The following is a 25,522-nucleotide window of genomic DNA, read 5'->3' on the forward strand; positions in this document are numbered from 1 at the left end:
CGCCCTTGTCCTTCCTCATCCACATTCCCAGGGCTCTGGGATTCCTGACCTTATAAAGGATGCATGAATGGGTCCATGTGTCTCAGCACGTGATCCTCAGTTCCCATTCCTGTAACTGAAATCTAGGCAAAGTTCAAAGGGAATAGCCACCCACATGACTTTGTACACTACTCCAGTGACTTCAGCAGAAAATACTTCCTCAGTTAAAACATCTGATAAGGGTGGTAACCTTACCCGTATTTTACAGATGAGAAACTAAGCCCCTGAATTGTTGATCATATATCCTAACTCACTATGTTCCAGAAATAATGACTAGTATTTAGAGAATGTTAATACTGTGCTAGGCTGGTTTTTTGTTTGTTTGTTTGTTTGTTTTTTTAGATGGAGTCTTGGCTGGGCGCGGTGGCTCACGCCTGTAATCCCAGCACTTTGGGAGGCTGAGGAGGGTGGATTATTTGAGGTCAGGAGTTCGAGACCAGCCTGGTCAACATGGCGAAACCCTGTCTCTACTAAAAACATAAAAATTAGCCGGACATGGGGATGAGTACCAGTAATCCCAGCTACTCGGGAGGCTGAGGCAGGAGAATCGCTTGAACCCGGGAGGTTGGGGTTGCAATGAGCCAACATTGCACCACTGCACTCCAGCCTAGACAATAGAGTGAGATTCACCCTCAAAAAAAAAAAAAAAAAAAAAAAAAAAAGATGGCGTCTCACTTGGTCATGCAGGCTGTAGTGCAGTGTTGCAATGTTGGCTCACTGCAACCTCAACCTCCCAGGTTCAAGTGATTCTCCTGCCTTAATCTCCCAAGGTAGCTAGGACTACAGGCATGTGCCACCATGCCCGGCTACTAATTTTTGTATTTTTAGTAGAGATGAGGTTTCACCATGTTGGCCAGGCTGGTCTTGAACTCCTGACCTAAAGTGATCCACCCACCTGGGCCTCCAAAAGTGCTGAGATTACAGGCATGAGTCACCAAGCCCAGCCCGTGCTAGGCTACGTTCTAAGAGCTTGATGTGAACTCATTTGTTTACTCTTCACAATAATCCTATGAGGCAGATAACAATGTTTTCTCCTTTATAGTAAATGGAGGCACAGAGAGGTTAAGCAACTTGCACAGTTCATACAGCTGCTAGGTAGAAAAACTGGTATAAAGCTGGGCGTGGTGGCTCATGACTGTAATCCCAGCACTTCGGGAGGCTGAGGCAGGCAGATTACTTGAGGCCAGTAGTTCAAGGCCAGCCTGGCCAACATAGCAAAACCCGCTCGCTACTAAAAATACAAAAAATTAACCAGATATGGTGGCACGTGCCTGTAGTCCCAGCTACTTTGGAGGCTGAGGCATGAGAATTGCTTGAACCAGGGAGGCAGAGGTTGTAGTGAGCTTTGATTATGCTACTGAACTATAGTTGGGAGACAAGAGCAAGACTCTGTCTCCAAAAAAAAAGAAGAAAGAAAGAAAGAAAAGAAAAGCTGGTATAAAAATCAGTCATTTTAACTATGTAGACCATATATATTCAGGATAACTCTATCATCCTGCTTTTTTTTGCTTTATTTAATGTAATTTTTAAAAAACTGCTGGCATGGCTGGAATTACAATTTTAGTTTATATACTTGTCATTCTAACAGTATGTTAGGTATTATCAGTGATGGGGTGGTAAACGTCTAACAATCAACTCTCTAGGGGACAGGAAATACTGATTTGAAGTGTTTGCCAGTTTCTGTGGTGTAAATATTTCCACTATGGCCAATTTCAAGCTACCAGTGTGACATCAATGAACACAAAGTTGAGATGTTCAGTAGCTCTCCATTACATGACGTTTCCATTATACAGATGCACTACCCATAACTGCTACAGGAACATAGATAATAGCAAGCTACAGCAAAATAACTAGGAAATGACGAGTTTTTAGTATTTATTGCCTGTATAAACTTATTTATTTTAGAGACTGGTCTCCCTATGTTGCCCAGGCTGGTCTTGAACCCCTGGCTCAAGCAATCCTCCCACCTTGGCCTCCCAAAGTGCTGAGATTACAGGTGTGAGCCACTGCTCCTGGCTGCCTTTATTTTTATTTTTTATTTTATTTATTTATTTATTTATTTATTTATTTATTATTTTTTTGAGACAAAGTCTCACTCTGTCACTCAGGCTGGAATGCAGTGGCACAATCTCAGCCCACTGCAACCTTCGCTTCCCGGGGTCAAGCAATTCTCCTGCCTCAGCCTCCTGAGAAGCTGAGATTACAGGCGCCCACCACCACACCCTGCCAATTTTTGTGTTTTTAGTAGAGACGGGGTTTCACCATGTTGGTCAGACTGGTCTCCAACTCTTGACCTCAGGTGATCTGCCCGCCTCGGCCTCCCAAAGTGCTGGGATTACAAGTGAGAGCCAGTGTGCCCAGCCTATTTTTATTTATTATTATTATTATTATTTTTTGAGACAGAGTTTTGTTCTTGTCGCCCAAGCTGGAGTGCAATGGCAGTGGTCTTGGCTCACTGCAATCGCCACCTCCCGGGTTCAAGTGATTCTCCTGCCTCAGCCTCCTGAGTAGCTGGAATTACATGCACTGGCCCCCACGCCCAGCTAATTTTTGTACTTTTAGTAGAGATGGGGTTTCACCATGTTGTCCAGGCTAATCTTGAACTCCTGACCTCAGGTGATCCGCCCGCCTCCACCTTCCAAAGTGCTGGGAATACAGGTGTGAGCCACCGTGCCTGGCTTGCCTTTATTTTTAATAAAATGTATTTAACTGTATGTTGAGTGAGTAAAGGGAGCTATTGAGTAATGCTTACATGTTCTCATTTTTGTAAATAAGAGAAACTCTCCCTGGGCACAGTGGTAGGTCCCAGTAACTTGGGAGGCTTAGGTAGGATAATCCCTTGAGTTCAGGAGTTTTAGTGCAGTTTAGGCAATATAGCCTAATATGGATCCCGTCTTTAAAAAGAATCATAAATAAATAAGGGCCAGGCGCGGTGGCTCACGCCTATAATCCCAGCACTTTGGGAGGCCAAGGTGGGCGGGTCAGGAGGTCAGGAGTTCAAGACGAGCCTGGCCAACATGGTGAAACTCCGTCTCTACTAAAAATACAAAAATTAGCTGGGCGTGGTGGTGGGTGCCTATAATCCCAGGTACTCAGGAGGCTGAGGCATAAGAATTGCTTGAACCCTGGAGGCAGGAGTTACAGTGAGCTGAGATCATGTCACTGCACTCCAGCCTGGGTGACAGAGTGAGACTTTGTCTAAAAAAAAAAAAAAAAACCATAAAGAAATAGAAGCCTGGGCAACATAGCAAGACCCTCTCCTTACACAAAATTAAGAAATTAGCTGGGTATGGTGGTGCACACCTGTGGTCCCAGCTACTCAGGAGGCTGAGAGGGGAGGATGACACGGGCCCAGGAGGTCAAGGCTGCAGTGAGCCATGATGATGCCTCTGAACTCCAGCACAGGGTGAGAAAGCAAGACCCTGTCACAAAAAAAAAAGAAGAAAAAAAAAAACCAAAAACCTCTTTACTCTTTTGTATTTGTTTGCTAGGGCTGCTGTAATGAAGTACCACTAATTGGGTGCCTTAAAACCACAGAAACTTATTGTCTCACAGTTCTGCGGGTTAGCAGTCTAAAATCACAGTGCCCCAGAGCCATTTTCTTTCTGAAGCTCTGGGGGAAAATCCTTCCTCTCCTCTTCTGGCTTCTGGTGGTTTGCTGGCAATCCTCAGTGTTCTCTGACTTGCAGCTGTGACAACTCAATCTCTGCCTTGGTCGTCCATGATATTCTCTCTCATGTGTCGGTATTTCTTCTCCTCTTCTTAAAAGGATGCCAATCATAGTGGATGGAGGAAGCACCCTATTTCAGTATAAGATGATCTCATCTTAATTAATTACAATTATAGTGACCCTGTTTCAAACAAGGTCACATGCTGAAATACTGGGAGTTAGGATTTCAATATCTCCCCTCCTCTTCCCACCCCTCCCCTCCCCTCCTACCTTTCTCTCTTTTCCTTCCTTCCTTCCTTCCTTCCTTCCTTCCTTCCTTCCTTCCTTCCTTCCTTCCTTCCTTCCTTCCTTCCTCCCTCCCTCCCTCCCTCCCACCCGCCCTTGCCCTCGCCCTCTCTCTCCTGACCTCTGGTGATCCGCTTGTCTTGGCCTCCCAAAGTGCTGGGATCATAGGCATGAGCCACCACGTGCCCGTCTTTCCCTTCTCCCTCCCCCTCCTCCTCACCCTCCCTTTCCTCTTCCCTTTCCCCTTCCCTTCCCTTTCTATTTTTTAATTAGAGACAAGGTCTCACTTTGCTGCTCTGGCTGGTCTTGAAGTCTTGAGTGCAAGCAATCTCCCACCTCGGTCTCCCAAATCCTGCGAGGATTACAGGCATGGGCCACCACATCCAGCCTTCAATATGTCTTTTTTTAAGGAGGGAGGGGACACAATTCAACCCCTAAAACCCCCTTACAGTCAGTTTGCCACAGTTGTGCCATCGTGAGCTGCTGTTGCTTCTTTTTTCTTTCTAAATAATCAATAGACACAGAGAAACGAACTAAAAATATCAGTTGGATCACTCTCCTGGCTTCCCATCACACTGAGAGTAAAATCCAAGGTAGGCCTACCATGCCAACTTTCAATCTGCTCCCTTCCTCCTTCTCCATCCACATCTGTTCCAACACCCCGCTTCACTCATCTGTGCCAGCCACGCCGACTGTCTTTCTCTGCCCAGAGCATTCTGCACTCTTCCCAGACTGGATCTTTGCTGTTCCTTCTGCCTGGAATGTGCTTCTACCAGATGTCTGCCCGGATATGTTTCTCACTTCCTCTAAGTCTTTCCACCCAGGGCCACCTGATCCGAAGTAGAACAGTCCTCTCCTGTTCCTTCGCTTGTTCGGCTTCCTTTACTACATGCTATTATGTCTCAGATTTATTTGTTTATTTTATTTTTTTGAGACAGGGCCTTACCTTGTTACCCAGGCTGGAGCACAGTCATGGCTCACTGAAGCCTCTGATTCCTCAGCTCAGGTGATCCTCCTGCCTCAGCTTCCCAAGAAGCTGGGACTACAGGCATGCGCACCACACCTGGCTAAGTTTTTCAGTTTTTTTTGTAGAGACAGGGTCTCATTATCTTGTCCAAGCTGGTCTTGAACTCCTGGGTTCAGGTGATCTCCCTGCCTCAGCCTCCCAAAGGGCTGGGATTATAGGAGTGAGCCGCCAGGCCTCATTTCTTAATTTGTTTATTATAGTCTATGTCTCCCCCGCTGGATTGTAGGCTCCATGAGGGAAGGAATTTTTTTTTCATTTTAAAGTCTTAAATATATGTTAAAGTAAATTATATTGTGGCCAGGCATGGTGGCTCATGCCTGTAATCCCAGCATGTAATCATATGCGTTATTATTTTCTCATCTTACATTCCAAATATCATTATGTACATAGTCTGAACCCTGACTTTTTTTGTTTTTTTTTAAACAGTCTATTTTTTTTTTTTTGGAGAGGGAGTGTCGCTCTGTTGCCCAGGCTGGAGTGCAGTGGCGCAATCTCAGCTCGCTACAAGCTCCGCCTCTCAGGTTCACAATATTCTCCTGCTTCAGCCTCCCCAGTAGCTGGGACTACAGGCTTCCGACACCACGCCCAGCTAATTTTTTGTATGTTTAGTAGAGACAGGTTTTCACCGTGTTAGCCAGGATGGTCTCGATCTCCTGACCTTGTGATCCACCCGCCTTGGCCTCCCAAAGTGCTAGGATTACAGGCATGAGCCACTGCGCCAGGCCTTGAGACAGTCTTAATCTGGACTGGCTGGAATGCAGTGGTGCAATCTCAGCCCGTTGCAACCTCTGCCTCCTGGGTTCAAGGGATTCTCCTGCCTCAGCCTCATGAATAGCTAGGATTATAGGCATGCACCACCACGCTTGGCTAATTTTTGTAATTTTAGTAGAGATGGGGTTTTGCCATGTTGGCCAGGCTGGCCTCAAATTCCCAGCCTCAAGTGATCTGCCCTCCCAAAGTGCTGGGACTACAGGTGTGAGCCACTGTGCCCAGCCATGAACCTTGATTTTTTTGTCTCTTGAAAATATTTCCTGATCATCATTCCTTATCAGTTTACAGATAACTTTCTTCTTCTTCTTATATATATATATATATATTTTTACAGCTGCATAGTATTCCTTTCTGGGGACACATCCTGGTTAATCAATTCCCTATTGATAGACACTCATTGCTTCCCATTGTAAACTAAAAATAAAATCCTAGGCTGGGCCTGGTGGGTCACGCCTGTAATCCCAGTACTTTGGGAGGCTAAGGTGGGTGGATCATGAGGTCGAGAGATTGAGACCATCCTGGCCAACATGGTGAAACCCCATCTCTACTAAAAATACAAAAATTAGCCTGGCTTGGTGGCGCGCCTGTAGTCCCAGCTACTCGGGAGGCTGAGGGAGGAGAATTGCTTGAACCCAGGAGCCTGAGGTTGCAGTGAGCTGAGATTGCGCCACTGCACTCCAGCCTGGCAACAGAGGGAGACTCATCTCAAAAGAAAAAAAAAAAAAAAATTCCTGGGCTGGGTGTGGGCATGGTGGCTCAAGCCTGTAATCCCAACACTTTGAGAGACTGAAGCAGGAGGATCACTTGAGCCTAAGAATTCAAGGCTGCAATGAGCTATGATCTGCCATTGCACTCCAACCTGGGCAACTGTGCTTAACTCTGTCTCGAAATCAAATAAACAAGAAAACTGAGCTCCCTCAAGTGACTACACAGACCCTTCCTGGACAAAGAGATCCTAGGAAAATCTTAGAAACTGAGTTCCTTCCCTCGACAAGATGGGAAGTCAGTCACACCTGGTTATACCTCCTCCTTTATGTGGTTTAGAAACAACAAATGACCAACATTAACGTTAAAATAGAGATCATAAGACTGACAGAATGGACTCTGTGACAATTAGATAGCAAATTATAAACAGGACCTAAGGCCATACTAGGCAAGGGTTAAATGACTAACTGCAAGGTTTTTCTTTTTCTCTACCAGCTAAACCAGCACTGGCCTGGAAATAAACACAATTAAAACAGTTACAACTCTCTTCCAGATGCAGGCTAATTGATCTGTTCCTCAAGCCTAACTGTGGCTTTGATTAGACAAGCGACTGACTTCTGTAACTTTCTCCTGTTAAGAGACAGCTTACTATGCATCCATGCATTGGTTCTGGCTGGCTTTTTGTTTTGTTTTTTTTTTTTGTTTTTTTTTGAGATGGAGTCTTGCCCTGTCACCCAGGATGGCTGGGGCATGATCTCGGTCACTGCAACCTCCGCCTCCCGGATTCAAGCGATTCTCCTGCCTCAGTCTCCGGCATAGCTGGGATTACAGGCGCATGCCACCATGTCTGGCTAATTTTTGTATTTTTAGTAGAGACGGGGTTTCACCATGTTGGTCAGGCTGGTCTTGAACTCCTGACCTGAGGTGACCTGCCCGCCTTGGCCTCCCAATGTGTTGGGATTACAGGCATGAGCCACTGCACCTGGCCTGGGCTAATTTTTTGTATCTTTAGTAGAGACAGGGTTTCACCATGTTGGCCAGGCTGGTCTCAAATTCCTGACCTCGTGATCCACCTGCCTCAGCCTCCCAAAGTGTTGGGATTACAGGCTGTGAGCCACCACGCCCAGCTCAGTTCTGGCTGGTTTTACAGAGGCCAAGCAGTTGAATGCCTTTCTGGTCCCTGATTCACTTTCTGTTTGGAGGGCCTGATTATAATACATTTACTTTATTTATTTATTAATTTTTTTTTTTGAGACAGGGTCTCACTCTGTCACCCAGGCTGAAGTGCAGTGGCATGATCTCGGCTCACTGCAACCTTCGCCTTCTGGGTTCACACAATTCTCCCACCTCAGCTTCCCAAGCAGCTGAGACTACAGGTGCATACCACCACGTTCGGCTAATTTTGTATTTTTAGTAGAGATGGGGCTTCACCATGTTGGTCAGGCTGGTCTCAAACTCCTGACCTCAGGTGATCTGCCCGCCTTGGCCTCCCAAAGTGCTGGGATTACAGGCATGAGCCACCACACCCTGCCTGATTATAATACATTTAAATATTAAGTCGCCACCCTTAAATGAACAAGGTCATATGAACCATACAGATTTGTTCACTATGTAAGTGTCAAGACCACCACCTTCATACATATTAATAGCTCCTTTCATAAGTGAAATATGTTTACTTGGCCAACCCTTCAATATAAATTCTTGTTGCACCGTTCCCTCTCTCAAAGTGCTTACTTTTTTTTTTTTTTAGCCTGAGGCTGCACTTCCTGCCTACAGGTTATAATCCTCTTCTTAAGAAATAAAGCTCTCCTTTCTAAATTTATAAACTGTGTGATTTTTAAGTTAACACTATTTTTGCTACTACCAAAAATGTAGGACAGGAAGTTTTATTCCACGCTAACTCTTCCAGAGTCTTCAAGTCTTCCTGCAGAGTAGATTGCTGATGAACGATTATAGAAAAAAAATGAATGAATGAATTAACGAATGAATAAGTGGATGAATGACGAAAGAACCAACAGTGAATGAATGGAGAGAAAGCCTCAAGGGGGCCCGCGGGTACGCTGTGCTGCGGGGCATGCCCACCAGGTGGCGCTGCAAGCGGCGGGGGGGCCTGGTCAGACGGGCCGCGCCGCTCTTGCCGTGGGTGCAGACGGCGGCGCCGGGAAGGGCGTGGGGGGGTAGGGCGAGTCATATGACCCGCTTAGCTTCCTGGCTCTGGCCGCTGCTGCCCGCCGGTGTGCGCCCGTGTCGCGCCGGGGCACCGAGGAGCCGTTGGGGGGTCTGGGCGGAGGCCCGCTCGTGTGGAAGTCGTCGACGTCGCTGCTCGTCCGTCCTCCCGTCCGTCCTCGATCCCGGCCGCCATCATGCTGGCGCTCATCTCCCGCCTGCTGGACTGGTTCCGTTCGCTCTTCTGGAAGGAGGAGATGGAGCTGACGCTCGTGGGGCTGCAGTACTCGGGCAAGACCACCTTCGTCAATGTCATCGCGGTGAGTGCCCGCCCACTCTCTCGCCCGGGGCTCCGCAGCCCGGAGTCCGGCCCGGCGCCTCTAGAAGGCCTGAGTCTAGAAGGCCCTCGGCGCGATGGGACTGATGGCGGGGGGGGGGGGGGCGTGCGAAGCTGGGCCTGTCGCCTCCCGAGGGCCAGAATTTGGAATTTCCCGCGTGTTGGCGGCGCGGGGAGTAGCACTGAGATCGGCAGCGGAAGGGTTAAGTCTATGTAGACATTTTCCAAGGGCTGTGTCCTCAACGCCGCGGGGGCTCGGAAAGAGTTAAATTGGGCTTGTCACATTTTTTAAAGCACTTGGGGATTGGGGTTTCCATTGGGTTTGCCCAGTAGGGGCAGCCAAAGAGTTAAGTCCAGTTTGTCACTTTCCCAAAGGGTGGGATTTGGCAAATCCGTCAGCCCTATGAGAAAGCGTAAGCATTAAGATCCTCTCTTAAGTTGCCACTTTGGACCAATAGCCCCATTGTGAAAGCAGGAGACCAGTGTGGGCGCCTTCCTGAATTTTGTGGGCAGCTCGCCCCATCTAATTTAGTTACTTGTTTTCACCCGTCACCCAGGCGCGGAGGCCAAGCTGATTGCTGAGCTCCAGCTAGCCCACAATACATAGTATTTATGAAGCTAAAAGTTAATTGTTTTAAGAGAGTAGATAAGATGGATCTGCAGTCAGCATAAAGTTAACTACCCTGCGAAAAAGGGGTTGGTCTTTCAATGGTGTTTTTCACTTGAAGAGAAAAGAAGGTACTGGGCAGGTACACAGCTTAGCAGGCGCAGGGAATGGGTGGAAGGAAAATTGCAGGGAGGACTTACATAGAATGTGGTGTTTGTTCATCAATGATTGAGTAAAAAGATGATTATTTCGTTTTGCTTGTTTGGTTGGTTGGGAAAGAAATAGGAGCGAAAAATTTCTCCTTGATCTTTATTTAGAGCCCAGGAGTTGCTGTGACTCAGTTTTAGCTGGTAGTGGCTTGTACACGCCAGGGGAGTTTTAGAACTGTTCTGAAGAGAGATGGCAGCAGTTCTTCCACCTTTTCAATGACTGTTGAAATCCTGAAGACTAGCTGTCCGACTGGTTAGGTTACACAAGAATAATTCAAACACAGCTTTCATGTTTGAGAAAATAGGTAACTTGTGATTCTTAGTCCTTGCAGTAATAAAGCAACAGGAGTAAGTCTTGGAGAAAAAGAGATTAGCAGAAACCCCAACGTCCTTTGAAGAATGGTGTGTATAAGGAAGCTTGACCTGCTTGTTGTTCGGATCCTTTTCTAATATTATTATTATTACTTTTTTTTTTTTTTGAGACGGAGTTTCGCATTGTCCCCCAGGCTGGAGTGCAGTGGCGAGATCTCAGCTCACTGCAACCTCCACCTCCCACGTTCAAGCGATTTTCCTGCCTCCACCTCCTGAGTAGCTGGGATTACAGACGTCCTCCACCACGGCCGGCTAATTACTTTTAGTAGAGACGGGTTTTGCTGTGTTGCTCAGACTGGTCTCAAACTCCTGACCTCATGTGATCCACCCGACTTGGACTCTTAAATTGCTGGGATTACAGGCGTGAGCCACCGTGCCTGGCCGCCTATTGTAATATTATGATTTTTTGAGCTTCCACAGGAATAGAAGGGTGGAATGTGTATCTAAAACCACTAATTTTTTTTTTTTTTTTTTTTTTTTTTTCTGGTAGAGACAAGATCTTCCTATGTTGCCCAGGCCAGCCTTGAGCTCCTGGGCTCAATCGAGCCTCCTGCCTTGGCCTCCTAAAGTGCTGGGATTACAGGCATGAGCCACTGTTCCTGGCCTAATACCACTAAAATTAATGAGGAAAAATGAACTTACATATTTATATTAGAATTTACATATTTTATATTAGAATTTTTTTCTTTTCTTTTTTTTTTTTTTGAAGACAGGATCTTCGCCCAGACTGGAGTGCAGTGGTGCAGTCGTAGCTCACTGCAGCCTCCAACTCCTGGGCTCATGTGATCCTCCCTGCCTCAGCCTCCCAAGTAGCTGGGACTACAGGCACGTGCCACTACCGTGGCTGGCTATTTATTTATTTATTTATTTTTTAATTTTTTTTTATAGAGATGGGCTCTTGCTATGTTGCCAGGGCTGGTCTTGAACTGCTGGCCTCAAGCAGTCTTCCTGCCTTGGCCTTCCAGCGTACTGGGATTATAGGCTTGAAGCATCACATCCTGCTAGAACTTTTATATAATGTGGAAAAGATGAGGCGTAAGCTTGAGTGAAGTTGAGCTCAGTTAACTAAATTTTCTCATGTCCCCTTGAGCTGAGAATTGGAGTCATCTTGTAAATCTTGTTCTTTTGACAACATTGAATTAATGTATCATGTAGATAGGTGTATTAATACAGCCAGTTGTATTTGTTGCAGTTAGGTCGTTATGCATGGGAAGTCTGAAAAGTTGAGCAAATCTTTGAGGAACTTCTTGCTGATTTTCATGCTTCTGTTTTCAGTAGACAGTGTAGCTTAATGAGCATGACCTTTGAAGTCAGACAACCCTGGATTTGAAATCTGGCTCTGCCACTTAGCAGCCTTATATCCTCTTTGAGTCCTTACTTTCCCATCTACTAAATGGAGGTAATGATATATTTCTTACAGAGTTACTCTAGGGATTAAATGACATGAAAAATGTTAAGTAGCTAGCACTCATATTGGCCCACAGAAGGGGATAGGTAAATGGTAACTGTTGTTATTATTTGTAATTGGGTGTACCCATTGAATGCAGGAACAATGGCTTGAAAAATACTGAGAAGGGACTCAGGTAGTATCATTTTCTACTTTGAATCACTGTCTATCCAGATGTGGGCTGCAGTAGTGGATTTATGGATTGTGGAAAGTGATCACATCATGTGTTCCCCCCACCCCCCCCATTAGATTATTATGCTTAACAACAACAAAACTAATGCAAAGCTGTTGAAGTCAAAGTGAACCAGTGGCTCCACTATTACCTCTTTTAATATGGAGTCCTGCTCTGTTGCCCAGGCTGGAGTGCAGTGGCGTGATCTTGGCTGACTGCAGCCTCTGCCTCCTGGGTTCAGGCTATTCTTGTGCCTCAGCCTACCGAGTAGCTGGGACTACAGGTGACTGCCACCACACCCAGCTAATTTTTGTATTTTTAGTAGAGATGGGGTTTCACTATGTTGGGCAGGCTGTTCTTGAACTCTTGGTCTCAAGTAATGTGCCTGCCTTGGTCTCCCAAAGTGCTGGGATTACAGGTGTGAGCCACTGTGCCTGGCCCACTGTTATCATTAGACTATCCTTTTAAAAACTGTAATGGTGTGGGTAGCTTCAGTTAAGAAAAAGAAAGTCACAAAGATAAGGTGATGGATGTGGTAATTAGCTTGATTTAGTCATTCCACATGGTAAACATGTATCAGAACATCTTGTATTCCATAAATGTATACAGTTATGATTTGTCAATTAAAAGTAATACTAATTTAAAAAAGAAAAAAAAATCTGAGCTGTAATTCACTGATGCTTTTAAGATGCTGAAAAGAGGACCTCAGTAAATTTCATACTTTTTAACCTCAAGGCTCTAACCTAACCCCTGATTCTTATAGAATATATTGAGGATGTAGTGATTAAAATCCAAGTTAGTGATTAAAGATGATTTTACAGATTTTTAGGTAGAAACAATGTGTCCAAAATAGTAAGCTTAGCCTTTTAAGAAATCAGCTGCATTTTTTGTACTGTATATAAAATGTTTGCTTTATAGAATCAGAAATACAGATGTATTGAGTACTACATGTCACTCTAGAAAGTTGACCATTTATTCATTCAAATTTAAGAAGCAACTTCTCAGGTATGAAAAGCTTCAGCTGAAGCCAGTTTTCTTTTTGTAAAAATCAACATTTTGTAAACAAATTAAAAGGTCACTACATGTGCCTTAAACATTAAGGAAGATTTAATAGATGTCATTTAACTTACTCAAAAGGTTCATGAAGCTGAATTACTATTATATGTAGGGTTTGGTTTAAGTCTAAAAGACAATGCTGTTTAGTTACAGAATGCTCAGACTTAAAATGCTTTTCCGTAGGATTTTAAAACTGAAATGATACCTCATTTAATCCAATTTTATGTAGAGACACTTGATATATGTAGTATTCTCTTTTGTTTTGGACGTTATAAAAAAGTAACACCCTAGTTTTTAATTTTCTGATTAGTGTCAGGGAATGAAGTATTTTCCATTGCTAACTGTTCTGGCAGTTATTGCACAATAAGTCATGTGCCTACATGTGTAATGTATGTTGAGTAATCGTTATTTTTAACTGGGGCTCTTAGACATGTTATAGTTATTTAAAAAATAGGATTTACCAAAATAATACGGGATAAATCTTATGGACATTACGTATTTTTTAAATGGAAGTATAAAAATTTGTTTACACGTTTGCGCGTTGTTGATATCTGAGGTTAATCCAAGGAAAAGTTTATTACTGCTGAGAATTAGGAAAAGAAGATATTTGGGAAGACTGTGGAAATATGAACCTAGAATCATTTTTAAAAGAGTTTGTAGAAACCTTAATTAAGTAGTCTAATTTAACCTTCAGTTTTTAGATGTGGCTAGCAGATCCAGTGAGGTTAAGTGGAATTCCTAAGGCAACAAAGCTAATTAGTAGCAGAGATAGAATTAGAATCCGGGACCAGTGTACTTTCTACTTTTCCCACCTCTTTAGATCCAGCTGAGGTTAGAACCATAGAACTGTGAATTGGGAGATCTTAATCCATTAAACATCTTTTTTGTATTTAATTTAAATCAGCTGCACTTTTTGTATTGTATATAAAATGTTTGCTTTATAGAATCAGAAATACAGACGTAATGAGCACTCTGTGTCACTCTAGAAAGTAGAGAGAGTTTTAAATCCAGGCATCTTAAGCATATTGACTAACATTTGAGGACTGTATATTTATCTGTGAACATGAATTAGGAGAAGGAATGATAATCTGTGGAAAGTAAGAGTGGAATATTATGTTTGGATATTTAAATAACTGGCTCGCAGACATTGTTGAGTTGTTGAAGTACCTTTAATATCTTTAAAAAGCAGAGGGCCGGGCGCAGTGACTCATGCCTGTAATCCCAGCACTTTAGGAGGCCGAGACGGGCGGATCATGAGGTCAGGAGTTTGAGACCCGCCCGACCAACATGGTGAAACCCTGTCTCTACTAAAAATGCAAAAATTAGCTTGGCATTACTCAGGAGACTGAGGCAAGAGAATCGCTTGAACCTGGGAGGCGGAGATTGCGTTGAGCCGAATTTGGGCGACTGCACTCCAGCCTGGGCCACAGAGTGAAAATCTGTCTCAAAAAAAGAAAAACCAAAAGCAGAAATAATTTTGTATTTGATTGTATTGCTTATTATTTAATTTCTTGGGAGGTAAGAATGGCAAAAACCATTTTTAAAGAAAATGGGCTGTGGTTCAAGTCTAGGTGTTTTACACATCTGAAACTTACTGGAGAAGCTAGTCTTCCAATAAGGTGGTTTTCAAGTATAGATTCCAAATTGTGGAAGATGAGGCATGTTACAAAGGAACATCTCTACCTTCCATAAAGTACTCTACCCTTCATCCCCTCTCCAGTTACTTGTTTTTCCTTGCAGACCAAGAATCTTGAAAGCCAAATGTTCTCATTAAGAAGCTGTTAGAGTGCAATAATGCATTCTAAATGACTGTCTTAGATATTTCATAAGTTAATGGATTTTTTAAGTTTTTCAAAGATATAGTAAGTAGATGGTTACTGAACATGGATACAAAATACAATGAACCTATAAAAAAGTTACTCAAATATTATTTAAAAATTTTTTTTCTGAAAATTTTGTGTTACCAAAACAATACAGGCTCATTAGTGGAGATAAGAAAAGAATAGTATAAAGTAGAAGAAGCCACTTATTTCTACCATCCAAGATTAACTACTATAAACATTAAAAGCATTTCGTTTTTATCTTTTTAATATGTCTATCCAGATGTCTTTTAAAAAGTTCTGAGATAATATTACTTATAATGCTTTATATTCTGGTTTAATTGTTACAGTGTATGCATTTTTCTATCTAAAACATTTTTCATGTCTTCATAGTTTATTCCATTGTGGTATGTCTTGTGGATATACCCTATTTGGTAATTCCCTCATTGGACATTTGAGCGATTTCCTATGTTTTCCTGTTGTACTCAATTTGATCTGCATTTCCTGAGGATGCATTCCAGAGTTGGTGTTTTTGGGTCAAAAATGCATATTATGTCATATGGCCAAATTGCTTTCCAGAAAGCGTGTACTCCCACTGAGAAGGTCTAAACAGTTTTTTTTTTTGTTTGTTTTTTTTGTTTTTTAAGACAGAGTCTCACTCTTGTTGCCCAGGCTGGAGTGCAGTGACACGGTCTTGGCACGCTGCAACCTCCACCTCCTGGGTTCAAGCGATTCTCCTGCCTCAGCTTCCCGAGTAGGTGGGATTACAGGCTTTTGCCACCTCACCCAGCTAATTCTGAACAGATTTCATGTATAAAGTTGGACTTTGGTTAAGCACTTTGTCCTCTGGTATTTTTTAGGACATACATAGTTTTGTTGATGAAGTAAAGCAGTATTTTAAAATTATCCTATTAGATACTGCTCTGTTTGTGTTTAATGCATTTTAAGAAGTTCCTTTTTATATTTCAGCAACTGCCAAGACTGATAACTATAGAGAACATAATTCTTTCTGAGACAAGTTCTTACTCTGTTGCCCATGCTGGAGTGTAGTGGCATGATCATGGCTTATTGCAGCCTCCACCCGCTGGGCTCTGGCTCAAGAGATCCTCCCACCTTAGCCTCCCAAGTAGTAAGGACCACAGGCGTATGTCACTATGCCTGGCTAATTTTTTTAAAAAAGATTTTTGCTGCTGGGTGTGGTGGCTCACGCCTGTAATCTCAGCATTTAGGGAGTTAGAGACAGGAGGATTACTTGAGGCCAGGAGTTTAAGACCAGCCTGGGCAACATAGTGAGGCCACATTTTCCACATTGTCTCTCTCTCTCTCTCTTTTTTTTTTTTTTTCAGACGGAGTCTTGCTCTGTCGCCCAGGCTGTAGTATAGTGGCATGATCTTGGCTCACTGTGACCTCTGCCTCCTGGGTTCAAGTGATTCTCCTGCCTCAGCCTCCCAAGTAGCTGGGACTACAGGCACATGCCACCACACCCAGCTAGTTTTTGTATTTTTAGTAGAGACAGGGTTTCACCATGTTGGCAAGGCTGGCCTTGAACTCCTGACCTCAGGTGATCTGCCTGCCTCAGCCTCCCAAAGTATTATTATTATTATTATTATTATTATTATTATTATTTTTTGAGACAGAGTCTTGCTCTGTCACCCAGGCTGGAGTGCAGTGGTGCGATCTTGGCTCACTGCAGCCTCCACCTCCCAGGTTCAAGCAGTTCTCCTGCCTCAGCCTCCCGAGTAGCTGGGACTACAGGTGCCTGCCAACACGCCCGGCTAATTTTTTGTATTTTTAGTGGAGACGGGGTTTCACCGTGTTAGCTAGGATGGTCTCGATCTCCTGACCTCGTGAGCCACCTGCCTTGGCCTCGCAAAGTGCTGGGATTACAGGCGTGAGCCACCGCACCTGGCCCTATTTTTTTTTTTTTTTTAGTAGAGACTGGATCTTACTATGTTGCCCAGGCTGGTCCCGGAACTCCTGAGCTCAAGAGATTCTCCTGCCTCAGCCTCCCAAAGTGCTGAGATTACAAGCAGGAGCCACCATGCTTGCCCCTGAGACCATAGTTCTTTTTTGTTGACCTTCCCAGGGAAGCCATGTAAATATAAATATAGCTTATCCCCTTTAGTTATCATGCTACTGTTTTGTTTTAAAAGTATTGGTAGATTGCATATTCCATAACCCTGATATGTTTCAATATAATCCTTACCTAATCTTAGACCTATTATAGTGGGATGCTGCTTGCTTGTGTTTTTTTTTTTTGTGGGGGGGCAGGTGAGGGGATGGAATCTTGCTCTGTTGCCCAGGCTGAAGGGCAGTGGTGTGATCTCAGCTGACTGTAACTTCGGCCTTCTGGGTTCAGGTGATTCTCCTGCCTCAGCCTCTCCCCAGTAGCTGGGATTACAGGCGTGCGTCACCACGCCTGGCTAATTTTTTGTATTTTTAGTAGAGATGGGGTTTCGCTATGTTGGCCAGGCGAGTCTCAAACTTCTGACCTCAAGTGATCTGCCTGCCTCAGCCCAGGCATGAGCCACCATACCCAGCCTATGAACCTATATTCTTACTTCAGTATGCAAAATGTAGCATAATGTTAAGAATGAGGTTGCTTAAAATCTAGATTAGATACGTTGCCTGCCTTTTCTTCACTCTTTTTTTTTTTTTTTTTTTTTTTGAGACAGAGTCTCTCACTCTGTCATCCACACTGGGAATGCAGTGGCACGGGGGTTCAAGTGATTCTCCTGCCTCAGCCTCCCGAGTAGCTAGGACTACAGGTACCCGCCCCTACACCCAGCTAATTTTTGTATTTTTAGTAGAGACGAGGTTTCACCATGTGGGCCAGGCTGGTCTCAAACTCCTGTGATCCGCCCGCCTCAGCCTCCCAAAGTGCTGGGATTACAGGTGTGAGCCTCCGTGCCTGGCCACTGTTTTCTTGAAAGCTCATTTTGTCCAGAGAATGTTTTAATGCCAATACATGGGCTTCATCATTTGTAAATAGTTCTTATCAGAGGAAAATCTAGGAAAAGAAAGGAAACCTACATTTCTCACCTTCATAATTTAGGTATTTTGTTTCTAGCTTTGGGCTTTCTTATTTCTATCTTATTTCAAAAAAAAAAATTTTTTTTTAATTTTTTTTTTTTTTTTTTTTTTTTTTTTTTTTGAGACAGAGTCTCACTCTGTCACCCAGGCTGGAGTGCAATGGCGCGAACTCGGCTCACTGCAACCTCTGCCTCCCAAGTTCAAGCCATTCTTCTGCCTCAGCCTCCTGAGTAGCTGGGACTACAGGCACGTGCCACCATGCCTAGATAATTTTTGTATTTTTAGTACAGATGCGGGGGGTTTCACCATGTTGGCGACACTGGTCTTAAACTCCTGACCTCAGGTGATCCACCCACCTCGGCCTCCCAAAGTGCAGGGATTACAGGCATGAGCCGCTGCACCCGGCCCCTCTCATTATTTTTAACCATCAGAAATTATCTTGTTCTCTTGTTTCTAATATTCTTTGCCCCTTTTCACAGAGGCAAGGCTTTATCATATTTTACAATGCTGTACGCCAGTGCTAAGAACAGTCCCTGCCACATGACAAGCTCTTTAAATACTGAATAAATGAATGAATGAATAATAATAGCGAAGTGTATCTGTTCTATGCATGCTTAAACTGTGTGCAAGGCATTGTGATAGATAACTTATGAATGTACTAGACAAGGTCATTTATGGTAGGGTTTGTGCCATGTATAGGATAGGAATATTAAGTGCCTTGAGATTGATACAAAATGCTTTTGGAATTCTCCCCTGACCCCACCCCATTAAGACATTGGAGGAGTTTTCTTTAGTAAGGCTGTTTGCTAAGTTTTGATTGGACAGTGGCAGGAGTGGCTTTTGAGCTGGGTTGTAAGAGTAGAGGAATTTCATTTATTCAACAGATATGTCAAGCAGTGTTTTGGGCAGCATGAATATAATGGGGAGCAAAGCAGACAGTGTTCTTGCCCTTTTGGAATTTCCGGTATCATGTGGGGAAAAAAAGACATTCAAGCAGCAACAGTGGGAAAAGCAAAGGCACAGCTGAGGGAAGTAAATTTTTTTTGTTGGATTAGGCATAACCTTAGTGAAGGAAAAAGAAACAAAGACTGGAAAAGTAGATTCAGTCATACTCCCATTCAGGCCTTGACTGAGTATGACATTAGGCATGGAGAGCCACTGAAAGTTTTTATTCAGAGGAATGAGATAAGACCTGTGTTTCCAAAGGATTAATTTAGCAGCAATAGATACCATCCACAAGGAAATTGGTTACAAGGTTATTACAGAGGTCTGGTTGAGAGACATTGAGGGAGGCAGCTGGGGAGGAGGGGAAAGGCACACATTATTATGGAAGTAGGATGAGTACAAATTAGCAATTAAGTCAGATGTACAGGACAAAGGGGAATTTGCAAAGACCCTTTTAAGGATTTGATTGAATGGTGGGGAATATGGTTGTGCCATCAGCAAATAGCACTTATAGGGTGGAGAAGAAAGAATGGGTTTAGAAGAAAAAGGGATTATTTGAGTATAAATTGTATTATAGGCTGGGCATGGTGGCTCATGTCAGTAACCCCAGCACTTTGGGAGGCTAAGAAGGGTGTGGATCTTTTGAGCCCAGGAATTCAGGGCCCGCTTGGGCAACATAGTGAAACTCTGGTCTCTACAAAAAATAAAAAAATAAAAAAAATTAGCTGGATGTGCTGCTGCGTGCCTGTGGTCCTAGCTACTGGGGAGGCTGAGATAGTAAGGGGATGGCTTGAGTCCAGGAGGCTGCAGTGAGCCATGATAGTGCCACTGCATTCCAGCCTGGGTGACAGAGTGAGACCAGGTCTCCCCTGAGCTGCATACCACCCCCCACCCCCCTGGAAAAAAAAGTATTACATAATTATGATATAAAGGGATTGCTGGTTGGAAATGACAGGTTATGAATGCTATATTTAAGTTCAGTGGTACAAAAACTGAGAATTAATATTTCATCCTACTCCTAATTTTGTCTTGAGGAGTAGTAAGAGATATAGGAAGTAGTTGAGATCCATTCCTAGTTTCTCTTCAAAAAAGTGAGTTGTGGGATCTTTCATTTCTACTGATTGCTGTCACTTACCCGTACCCTGCTGATTACTCATTTTGCCAATGTTTTGGACACAAGGACTAGGCAGAATGTTCTCCACTCCTCAGAATTGCTGTTGGGCTATCTTGATTTATTTGTGGTACTTATGTACATTAATCTGTGGCCAGAATGCAGGCTGCCCAGAAGAGGTCTTTAATAGCTGGGATGAAGGCTGTATATTCAGAGTGGCTCAGATTCATTTGCAGGCTGGGAAACCTTTGCTATCTAATTCAAAGAGTAATTTTTCTATTTCTGGAAAGTGCCTGGCTTAGGTTTGTAAAGTGACTTTCCACTGAAGAGAAAATTTTCTAGGTGTAATTTGTGTGCTTTAAACCCAAAGGATATTTGATTTCTTGAGATTTAAGTTGGGATTTTTCTTTGGTGCCAGGTAAACATGTAGATAGTGTTAGAGTATCATTTTTCTTCTACTCAGATTACATTACTGATTGTTTTACTGTGTGGTTGAAAAGACAAAGTGTGATCCTTGGCCCTCATAGCCCAGTTAGGTTCTTTGATACCTGCTTAGAGACTCAGAGCAGTCTAATAATGGATTTATAGCACTCACAGATAGCAGTTCATTTGGAACATTACCATAAAACAAGTTAGGAAATGGCTGTTCCACCTTCACTATGTCATTCTTTCTGTTGAGATGGAGTCTCGCTCTGTCTCCCAGGCAAGAGTGCAGTGGCGCGATCTCAGCTCACTGCAGCCTCCGCTTCTGCCTCCCAGGTTCATGTGATCTCGTGCCTTCACCTCCCAGAGTAGCTGGGACTGCTGGCACGCACCACCACGCCTGACTAACCTTTGTATTTTTGGTAGAGACGGGGTTTTGCTATGTTGGCCAGCTGGTCTCGAACTCTTGACCTCAGGTGATCTGCCCACCTCAGCCTCCCAAAGTGTTGGGATTACAGCCATGAGCCACCGCGCCTGGCCTACTATGTTGTTCTTTAGGCTAGTTAACATAGAGTTAGTTCCTGGACATCCTATTTTATGTAATCATCGTTTCCTCCCATTTCCAATACAAAGAGCATTCAGTAAAAATTATTTAATTAATGAAACACACCTGATCTTTTTTTTTTTTTTTTTTTTTGAGACAGTCTCACTCTGTTGCCCAGACTGGAGTGCAGTGCTAGTCTTGGCTCACTGCAGCCTCTGCCTTCTGGGTTCAAGTAATTCTTTGCCTCAGCCTCCCTAAGTGCTGAGATTGCAGGCATGAGCCACTGTGCCTGGCTCACTTAATTATTACTATTATTATTATTTTTTCGAGACGAGGTTTCACTGTATCACCCAGGCCGGAGTGCAGTGGTGCAGTCTCAGCTCACTGCAGCCTCCACCTCCCAGGTTCAAACGATTCTCCTGCCTCAGCCTCCCAAGTAGCTGAAATAACAGGTGCACGCCACCAAGCTCAGCTAATTTTTGTATTTTTAGTAGAGATGGAGTTTCACCATATTGTCCAGGCTGGTCTCAAACTCCTGACCTTGTGATCCGCCCACCTTGGCCTCCCAAAGTGCTAGGATTACAGGCGTGAGCCACTGCGCCCGGCCTATTATTATTATTTTTTTGAGAGGGGGTCTTGCTTTGTCACCCAGGCTGGAGTGCAGTGGCGCGATCTTGGCTCACTGCATCCTCTGCCTCCCAGGTTCAGGCGATTCTCCTGTCTCAGCCTCTGGATTAGCTGGGATTACAGGCACATCCTGCCCTGCATGGCTAATTTTTTTGTAGTTTAGTAGAGACAGGGTTTCACCGTGTTGCCCAGGCTTGTCTTGAACTCCTGAGCTCAGGCAATTCACCCGCCTTGGCCTTCCAAAGTGCTGGGATTACAGGCATGAGCCATCACATCTGGCCTATTATTATTATTATATATATATTTTTGAGATGGGGTCTTGTTCTGTTGCACAGACTGGAGTGCAGTGGCATGATCTTGGCTCACTGCGACCTCTGCCTCCTGGGTTCAAGTGAACTTGATTATTTTATACAATGTTTTCACTTAAGGCATTATATTATTCTTTTGACCCCCTTGTTTTAAGTAGACATTTATTGATTTATATAAGATAAAGATTAAGTGACACAGTTAATTGTCATTTGGGTCTGAAATTCATTTCCATTTCAGCCTGAAGTGTCCTATTGCATAAAATAGATGAGTTATGAGGAATCTGGGTTCCATTTTTACAAATCCTTTAGGATCTTGCTTTGACTCCTGATAAATCTAATTCTTCCGCCTCCTGTAACTGAAATTAGTTTGGAAATTGGGCATGACCTTGTGGTGTTCCATGTGCATTTTTTTTTTTTGCTTTCTTTGGCTCTTTGTGCCAGATGTTTTAAGTCTGCTGTACTGGCTGTTTAGTACTACCCTATGTTTTCTTTCCTAGGAACATTAATAAAGTGTAGTATTTATTCTGGCAGGGTTTGGAAAGAGGATTTAAATTAGCTAGTGAAAATTACAGCAGAATGGCTGTGGGCAGAAGGATAGAGGAAGTAGGCCTTTGAAGTAAATATTAGACTGTGGTAATGATGGAGAACGAGATGCCCAAGATACCAATTGATTTTCTTTGCCTGTGATAACCTGTCCGTTGCTACTCCTTTCCCCCTAGATGGCACTGTCTTACTCATCGTTCAGGTCCCAGGTCCGTATAACTTTGCCCTAACTCTTCTCACAGCACTTGATCGCAATTATATTTATTTGTGCAAATTATCTGTTCATTGGTCTCTACCTTCAGACTACAGCCTCCCTTTCAGTATTTATGGCCTTTAAATGAAGCAGTGTGCCTACTACTCTGTCATTGTTGACTTAAATAGAGTAAAGCAGTATAGGGTAATGTTTAAGTATGTGGGATCAGGCAGGCCTAAATTTAAATTCTGGATATGCCAGAATTCTGTGACCTCCTCAAAGCTTCAGTTTCCTCATTGGTGATTTGGGCATGAGAATAGTTGCCCCATGAGCTCATGATGAGGTAAGACAGTCAGCACAGTGACTGGCATAGAATGAGTACTCCTTAGGTGGTAGGTTGATGTGATGTTCGGGGGTTAGGGCAGGATCGTGCTCTACTGGATGCCAGATGAAGTGGAACCCCCTCACCTTTCAGGTGAGCACTGAGTAGGAATTCAATTTCAGAAGGTAATGAAAGGTTCCTGAGTTTCGGAGTAGAAGTGTACTGGGCACAAGGGACCAGTTTTTAATTCTCTCTCTTTTTTTTTTTTTTTTTTGAGATAGACTCTCACTCTGTCACCCAGGCTGGAGTGCAGTGGTGCGATCTTGGCGCACTGCAACCTCTACTTCTTGGGTTCAAGCAATTCTCCTGCCTCAACTTCCCAACTAGCTGGGACTACAGGCATGCACCACCATACCTGGGTAATTTTTATATTTTTAGTAGAGACAGGGTTTCACCATGTCGGTCAGGCTGGTCTCCAACTCCTGATCTCAAATGATCCACCCGCCTTGGCCTCTCACAAAGTGCTGGAATTACAGGCGTGAGCCACCATGCCCAGCCCTTTTTTTAATTTTTAAAAACTTTTTATTTTTTGTGGTGACAGGATGTCACTATGTTGCCCAGGCTGGTTCAAACTCCTGGCCTCAAGTGATCCTCCCACCTCAACCTCTCAAAGTGCTGGGATTACAGGCATGAACCGCTGTGCCTAGCCTGGTTTCTGATTCTGATTCTTCTTCACTTTAAATCTCCTTTCTTTGCTTATTATTGTGATTTTTTAATGGTTTCTGATTCTTGAAGGTTTTGTGTCATTCTGAGAGAGAAACTAAAATGACAGTTTGTTGTTGTTGTTGTTTTTTTTTGCCATAACCCATCCTAGATGTGCTAGGATGTTAGGGGCACTTGGTGAAAAATTTGCTGGTTTATTTGGGTTTTTCTTCTGCTGATAAGTTTGGTTGTAGTTAATAGTTTTGGCTTGGTGGAAGAGATAGTGATTGCTCTAAGTTTTTTTTTTTTTTTTTTTTTTTTTTTTTTTTTTTTACTGGAGTAGAAGACTAGCAGAGCATCTATTTACAATCTCTCAATTTATCATGGAGTTTGTATTTTGTTGTTCAGCAGTCTAACATTGGCTTCAAGCTTAATGACTCTCATTCGTTTGCCAGCAAATAACTGTCAAATGCCTGAGGCATTACACTAAAGTGGAAAATCACTTTTAGGGCTTTTAAGTTTAAACTTAGGTTCAAATTCCAGTTTTGCCACTATTTAGCTGTGTGTATGTGACCTTGTGACCTTGACGTCAAGTTTTCTTTTCTGTAATACGAGGGCAGAGTAAAATGAGTAATGTTGAGCCGTTATCATTATTATTTTTAAATAGTGTAAGCCAATTACATATAGCCTAACTAATAATAAGGATGTATTGTTGATGCAGTCATCACATGTGATTGAAAAACATTCTTGTCACTCCAGCTTCTTACTGCGCTTACTGCACCTGCCAAACTCCCCACCCTGATGATAGTAAGTGGAATTTTAGGCAGCTGCTGAATAAATAATGATTTTACTATCTAGAAGGCACGCAGTTTGGAACCTGAGAAGTGCGCAGTGACTCAGTATTTTATGACTGTCCATCATTTTAAGAGTTGAGTTTCACTGTGAAACAATGTCAAAAGCACTGACTGGGCTAATGGAATGGCTTTACAGTGCTTACTGTTTCTTCAGTAATACCCAGAGAGAGCTGCAGTGTGGAAGAGCCATTGAAGGAATGTATTCAGCCCATGGCATTCTCGGCAGCCACACCACTGTACTGCCAGGATCACCTGAGCAGGGTGGAAGCAGAGATGTCTCTACTGATAGATAAGCAAACAGCTAAAAGATTCCATACTCTGTGGTTTAAAATGATTTTAGGGTATTATTAATAATATTTTAAAAAGTAAAGTGTTATTGAATTTTTTACAGTGGAGGGGAACACAAGACAATCCATAGGATACTATTAGTTGGGGAAGTGAAGTTGCAAAATTGTGAGGCAGAATGTTAGAAGTAGGCACTAAAGGACTAAGAAGGTAAAATCTTGGCTTTAATGTATCCAATGACAGGTGCCATGGTTTGCTTCCTCTAGAGTCTAACAGGCAAAACAGTGTTTGTAAACATTTTCTTGCCTCTGCTATGCTTTGGCTAGCAGTCTTTAAAGATAGTCTTTAAAGGGAGGATTACCTATTTATCTTATGATATACCTGTGGAATAGAATTTTAGGGGCTTCATTTATCTTCCAGGTAGAAAAGAGCTGATAAGGGGTTATGGAGATGTTGTCACCTGGCATTATACGCTATAATCCTTGGTCACATTTATAAGTTTTTTTACTCTTAATACAAAGGATCTGATTGTCATTAGGAGCCTTGCAGACAAGTGTTTCTGGGTAACTTCTCAGTAACATCTTTGACATTTGTTTAGTTGCAGACCTAAATGGCCACTGATGGACGCTGCAGTTTCAGTAAGCAGTGAAGTTTATTTCCCTGGAAGTAGAATGATGCAGACCCAGAATATTGTAGAGTGGTTGTCATCAGCTGTATTTCTTCATGGCCCAGAAGAACTCCTGTGTAATTTCCCTTAGAGAAATGGAGCTGAACGGGAAGCAGAAGCAGTTAATGGATGATATTGGATCTGGGAATTCTAAATGATTCAGTTCAATTCCTGCAGGGTGTCCTGTCTGAAAGAAATTAGGGTGGTATGCAGTGCAAGGCTTGCAGGGCTCCTAGGTCTTTCTGTTATATTCTTTCAGAGCTAGCAATGGTCAGGATAGCT

General features: G+C 43.3%; 1 protein-coding gene across 1 annotated transcript in view; it reads left to right on the plus strand.

Moving 5' to 3' along the window:
- The first annotated feature begins 8,686 nt into the window (after positions 1 to 8,686).
- The window catches only part of ARL8B (ADP ribosylation factor like GTPase 8B), a 54,618-nt gene continuing 37,782 nt past the window's right edge, over positions 8,687 to 25,522 (plus strand). The window contains 2 exon segments of the mRNA XM_002808319.4: positions 8,687 to 8,805; positions 8,807 to 8,983. Coding sequence (XP_002808365.3) covers positions 8,689 to 8,805; positions 8,807 to 8,983 — 294 coding nt within the window. The 5' untranslated portion in view covers positions 8,687 to 8,688.

The sequence above is a fragment of the Macaca mulatta genome, chromosome 2 (assembly GCF_049350105.2).
Source record: "Macaca mulatta isolate MMU2019108-1 chromosome 2, T2T-MMU8v2.0, whole genome shotgun sequence".
Classification (NCBI taxonomy): Eukaryota; Metazoa; Chordata; class Mammalia; order Primates; family Cercopithecidae; genus Macaca; species Macaca mulatta.